The 6,278-nt window shown below is 51.3% G+C and overlaps 1 protein-coding gene across 1 annotated transcript in view; it reads left to right on the top strand.

The window, feature by feature from the left end:
• NCOR2 (nuclear receptor corepressor 2) overlaps positions 1-6,278 on the top strand; it is a 151,926-nt gene that overhangs the window by 6,749 nt on the left and 138,899 nt on the right. The window contains exon 2 of the mRNA XM_031059450.1: positions 5,763-5,890. Within this exon, the coding sequence (XP_030915310.1) occupies positions 5,763-5,890 (128 nt within the window). The remainder of the gene's footprint in view (positions 1-5,762; positions 5,891-6,278) is intronic.

Below are 6,278 nucleotides of genomic sequence, written 5' to 3' on the forward strand. Positions count from 1 at the left end.
GGTATTTTTTTCTTAAACCTGCAGTGAGCTCCTCACAGGGTTTTGGGGAGGAAGTTGGGCAGACAGCGTTGTGCTTGTGGACAGCCTGTTTGGATCAATAATCACCTCCTTTGCACTTCAGAGGAGGCTTTCAGCAGCAGGGGATGGTTCCTCTGGGCTGGGGAGGCTGAGCATGGTGGACTGTGTGCCACACTGGCCCCCTCACAGCCCGAGCTGTGCCTGGACCTTATGCAGTGACAGCTCTGCTACCACTCTGGTTCCTCCCAAACCTTTCCCCTTCCTCTTACCTTTGAGAATTGGCTTTGGGAAAAATTATTTTCTTCAGGCGAATCCTAAAAAGTGCATTTCTCGGTCTGATGAGCAAATGCTGTGCTGCCAGTGCCAAGGGGTATCCAGGCACCAGAGAAGTTTTCCTTTTGTTGCTAAAATAGGTCACACTCACTGCTGGCAGAAAGAGATGTTAGGGAACTTCTTTTTCCAAAGTGGAGGGTGTGCAGAGCAGGGCTGGGCGACATCCCTTGTCTCTGAGAGTGGTGTCCATGCTGCTTTGTGCACCCCACAGATTAACTGCAGGATGATCCGAGGCCCTGGCATGTTCCAGGCTGGGATGTGCTGCTCCATGCTGGCTGTGCCATTCTGGGGGTGCAGGAAGCTCAATGAGCCCCGTGCTTGCCCAGGGGATGGGCTGGCCTTTGCAGTCCAAAGCTGTGTGGTCATGTCTTGGACACCATGTTGCTCTGGGCCGAGTGGACATGCCAGAGCAGCAGCTGTGAAGTGTCCAGCTGTGGCTCTACGTGCCACCAGTGCCATGGTCTGGGGAGCACCAGCCCCGTGCCATCACCCATCACTTCCCCTGTGGTTAACTGTCCCCAGAGCGGCACGCGAGCTGCTCACGAGCAGCAGGGACAGACCAGGCATCCTTTGTGAGATTAGATAAGGGCCCCTTCATGGGAAGTGAAAAAATAGGGATGTTTTGGCATTTTTTTTCTCACTGTTTGTGCCACGCCATTATTAATTGGCCTCATTGAATATTTAAGCAGAAACACACGTTGTTAGAAAATAAAAACTATTTGCAATACAGCTCTGGGTGAGCTTGTAAGGAGGAGCCCTAATCCATGGTGGAGGTGGCGAGGAGCTGGCATTTGCTCCTCGAGGAGCGTGGCAGTGCCCAGGCCTGTTTGTCTGGCTGTGGAAGGTGACGAGGACAGTGTGGGGCAGTGCCCTGTCACGGGGTGAGCTTGCAGGTGCGGCGCTGCCCGCGCCCGGTGCCGCGGTTCGGGGCCGGTGCCGCGCCCCGCCGGGAGCCGGCCCAGCTGGCGGATGTGGTGGCTGACCCCGGGCTGCTCCTCCTCAGCCTCACGGCAAAACAAGCCCCGGTGGTTTTGAAACAAAGCTGTCTTACACCGAAACTCGGCGGGGAGCTCCCGGCTGCTTTCTTGGGTTGAGGACGTGGTAAGCAGTGAGGACGGATCTCATGCTTTGGGCTGCTGGAGCTGAGCTGCAGGACCTCATCTGGGTCTTCTCCATGGTTTTGCTCCAGAGCTTTTTCCCAAGGAAGCCAGAAGCACTGGGTATTTGTGCTTGTTTTTCTGCTGGTGGGAGGAAGAGAGGAGGAGCCGTTCGCCTTTCTGTTGCAAGAGCAGCTCCAGGCTTCCTTTCTGCAGGCCTCCTGTCTCTGAGGTCTTCTCCTCAGAGGCTGATTCTTGGAGCCATGGAAGGCCATCAGGATGGAGCAGTCGGTGCACACCCTGTCTGTGTGGATGTGCTTGGTGCTGGGGCTGGGAGTGCAGGGTCAGAGGTGCTGCTGGCTGCAGTATGGCGTTTCTAGTGCCCGGGTCAGTGCCTGGGGGTGCTCCCAGCATTGCTCTCAGACCTCCCCTTCTTCCTCCTGGCTGGAGATCAGGCCGCCAGGACCCAGCAGCTGCAGGCAGGGCAGGAGGAATGAAGCACACCAGCAAGTGCACGTGTCCAAAACAGAAAGCGAGAGAGGCAGGAGGGCTGCCTGCAGTTGTTGGCTCAGTGTGGGGTTACCCTGAGGTCGGGGACAGCACTGAGGAGTTTGCTAGAGACTTGATGGGAGGTAAGGCAGCAGGCTGGAAGCTTTAAAATAATTTAAAAAGGTGGAGGTGGGTGGCTTCTTCCTTTTTCATTCTGTTGGGCTTTCTCTGTGTGTTGTCATAGAACTTTTCTGTAATACTGTGTTCAGGAGCCTGGCTTTAAACAGTTTGATTAGCAAATCTGAATGAACCTGGTAGACTCAGGTTATCTGGGGTAGAAGGATTTACCAGGAAGGGGATGGAAATAGTGTTCTTGGTGCTGCCAAATCAAGGGATAACACAGAAGCCTTGAGACTCAGGGTGCTTACCCTGGCTCTCCCTCCCAGCACCCCACACAGGAGCAGTAGGGACATGTCCAAATTCCCTGGTGGGCAGCAAAGGATGCTTTTAGTCCCTTAGGCTGGCCCTAAGTGCCTTTTCAGTCTGCTGCATGAAGAAGTGTTTTAATGAGGCCACTTTTGAGTCTTAAGCTTTTCATTTATCTGAGGATTTGCCTGGTGCTGCCCTGCTCTGCTGGGGTGGCTTGTGGTGATGCTGTGGCACTCTTGGTGTCTGTCTGGCCTTGGCAGTGCTGGCCTCCTCCCCAGATCTGATTTGCCAGAGCCCCTGACTATCCATGGTCTTTCTGCTGCCTTGATTTCTGTCATGACATTTACTGAATTCATGAAATCTGCACAGCTTCCCAAAGTACATCCATGTGGGAGCACCAGAACCACAAGGAACAACAGGAAAGTTGATGTAAAAGGAACAAAGTCCTTACTGGAGGCAGTAGGAGATCTGAAAGGTCTGCAGAGGGTGCTGTGGCAGATCAGCAGATTTGTGGGGTGGGAGGAAGGTTTGCAGAGGGCAGGAAGAGATGCAAAGAGAGGGAGAGGAGGAGCAAAAAAATAGAATTGAGCAAAACTCAGCAAAACAATGGAGAGGAAAAGAAGCAACACGTAGTTTGGGGCTGCAGGGTTCTTTACTTGTTTTATTTCAGATGTCTTGGAGTCGCCCATGAGCAGGTGCTAGAAATTTGAGGTCAGGGTGAGGGCTGCACCACATCTCTGTGATTCAGTGGTGGGGAATTCAGGTGGCACCCACTGGGTGCTGCTCCTGTGTCTGTGGGGAAGGTGCAGTGCTGCTGGCAGCAAGGAGCCTCCCAGCCCAGTGTCTTTAAAACTCTGCTGGAGAAAATTGAAGCCTCTTCTGAGTCATAGGATCATTTAGATTGGAAAATACCCATAGAATCATCAAATCCAACCATCAGCCCAGCACTGCCAAGTGCACCAGGCAGTTTGAAGGCAACTCATAAACCTTTCTGATGTTTGCATTTGAAAAACACTGTCACAGCTCACAGTGCAATTTATTGGAGTAACTTTCTGAGCAATTAATCCACCTACATCTTCCAGGGCTTCCACGGCGCCTCTTAACAGTTCATCACAGGGCACAGAAATTTGTCAGTTTTAATCCTCCTCACTAAATTTTGGGTTTTGTTTTCTCCTTGTACAACCCAACAGGGATGTAAGGAAGGCAGAGTGGGTCAGAGTCACTTCAGGCCATGGCAGCAGGTTCTGAGCTCCACCAGCCATTTTCTGGTGGGGTTAGAGGAGGCAAAAGCTCAGCTGAGTGTGGGCAGGGGAAAAGGAAAAACAGATGGTTCTTGGGGCATGCAAGAGACTTTTTTTTTTTTTCTCAAGGGCACAGCCTTTGAGCCTCCCAGACGGGTAATTCTTGTTTATACGCCCACAGAAAGTGATGGTCCTGGTTTTGGGCCTATTGGTGTGTCTTCCCAGACACGATGTGTTTGTTTTGTAGGTGGATGTCAGGAGCTGCATCACTCTTCTATTTAAATATTTATTTTTAATTTAAAACCAGGACAAGTGTGAACGTGGGGAAGCTTGTTTGTAGGCAGGGATTCTGCTTCGGCTGGGCTGGAGGAGCTGATGGGCTCCCTCACTTCAGATGTCTGTGTTTGTCCCATCTGTGGTTGGTGTGATGGCATGTTCTGTCCCTGGCATCCTGCATGGATGGACTCCAGGGCTGGAGGAAAAGCAGCTTTTGGAGCTGCATCTTCCTCACACACCTGGATTTACAGCAGGACAGCCCTGGGAGGATGAGTGGGCGCTGTCCAAGTCATGCCCCTGTTATGTCACAAGAACCTGTCTGCAGAGGCTGAGGTCTGGGATGGCCAGGCTGGGGCTGGAGCTGGCAGAACTCTCTTGTTCCTGGTGTTTCCCGGCATTGGTCAGAACAGAGAAGGAGCAGCATCACTCTATTGCCTGACAGTGGGGAGAAATAAACTTGATTCCAAAAACCAGCACAGCTTTCTAGGCACGAGAAGTGGTGGCCATAGAACACCACAATTCCCCTTCCTCCTCCCTTTGATGTTTGGCCTTTTCAGCTCTTGTGCAAGAGAGGCTGGATGTGAGGTAGGGGATCTGCTTTTCTTGGCTCTCCCAGGCTGAATGTTTATAATCTCTGATTTTCTTCCTGGCTTTCCAGAAAAACTCTCATTTTACTCTCTGGTCAAACATGTTGGGCCTTGATACTCCAACTCCACAGCTTGGAGGGGGACAGCATGACATCCACTGAGAGGCTGCTCTTTTCCCTTCTAGCTTGGGAGAGGGCATCTCCAGGCTCAGGTTGTTGCTGTTTAAGCTCCCAAACCCTTTCTTTGCCTGCCATTCACCTTGCTGGGGCACTTCCCCAGCTTTCATATTGATCTTCACTGCATCAGATCAAATAATTCCTGTTGCAGTTGCTGGGATTGAGACCCCCTTTGCCCACGTCAGCTGCATGCATGTGGTGTCTTATTTATTATTTACTAATATATTTTTTTCCTGTAGACCCTGAAATTCCTTCTTTCTTTTTGAGGAAGTTAAAGCTTCTTTCTTGTTCCAGTTGAGAACGGTTCAAAAATAGATTCCCAGGTGGAATTGGCTCTTCTAAGGTAAATGTGTGTCAGTGTTACCAGGGTTATTCTGTGACAGGGTTTTCTATGCCACTGCTGAAGGTCTTAGTTAATTAGATGATTAGTCTGCTGGTCAAGTATCTATCTGCAAATAAAAAATAGCAGTTGAATGTAGCTGCCTAAAATACTGCTGCTGGAATCAGTCTGTGGCACAGAGCAGGAGGGCTTCTTATTTAATTAAAATCAGGAACATACTGTACTGTACTCTCCAAGGGTCAAGGAACAAAAGGGACGTACACATAATAAGTAGCAAACTGTCCTTTCAAACCCCTTGAGCTCAGCCCAGGGGAGCTGTGTTTAAAGGAACATTTTCAAGATAACATTTGTGATTTTTCTTCTGTCCTTTTTTCCCCCCGTTTTTTCTTTCTCCATGCAGCTATGTGGACTATTGAAGCTGAAAGTATCCTGTGACTTAATTTTCTTCTTTTCTTGCTCTTGGATTCACAATTGCCATCAGGATTGCTTGGATGCCAAAAATCCCTGTGTGGGTGCTCAGTGGCTGGGTTGGGCCTGATGGGGTCCTTTTGCAGGAACCTTTCCCTGCCTGCAGCCCCAGGAAAAGGCTGGATTGAACAAGGGGCTGAGCTACCATTCCAGTTGGGACTGGGAGTTACTGGGAGCCTTCTGGGGAGGGCAAAGCGCTGCGCTTTGTGGCCCTTCAGAGGAGGAGCATCTACATGGGGTTTTTTGAGTTGTTCTGTTTGCTTGAGAGTTGGCAGCGGGCTGATGATCTCTGCTCTTTGTTCCTGCAGGACGTGGCACTGTTGGAGTACCAGCATCATTCCAGGGATTTCGCTTCCCACCTCCCGCCAGGCTCCATCATGCAGCCGCAGCGCCGGAGGCCGTCCCTGCTCTCCGAGTTCCAGCCGGGCAATGAAAGGTACAGCCTGCCTGCCTGCACCCAGCAGGGCTTGAGGCTGCGAGCAGGAGGGTCGGGAGGGACCCAGCCGGGCAGCGGGATGCTGCTTTTGGGTACTGACCACCAGTTTGGATTCCTTCTGCTAGTCAAGCGGCGCCTTTGCCTTCTGGTTCCTTACCTTTGACTGCCATGCGTTGTAAAGAAGTCTTGAAAACAGCAAACAGCAAAAAAAAAACACCCAAAAAACCATCCCCTCACTTGTGTGGAGGTTCACGTGGCTGTGACTGGTTGTGTTGGCTTCTTCAGCATAGGAAGTGAAGCCGTGTGGTTGGGTTTGGTCTGTGGCTCCCCAGGCTGCAGGGAGGAGTGAGAAGAGCTCATTTCCTCCCCCATCTCCGCTTCCTCTGCT

The sequence above is a fragment of the Geospiza fortis genome, unplaced genomic scaffold, assembly GCF_000277835.1.
Source record: "Geospiza fortis unplaced genomic scaffold, GeoFor_1.0 scaffold145, whole genome shotgun sequence".
NCBI lineage: Eukaryota > Metazoa > Chordata > Aves > Passeriformes > Thraupidae > Geospiza > Geospiza fortis.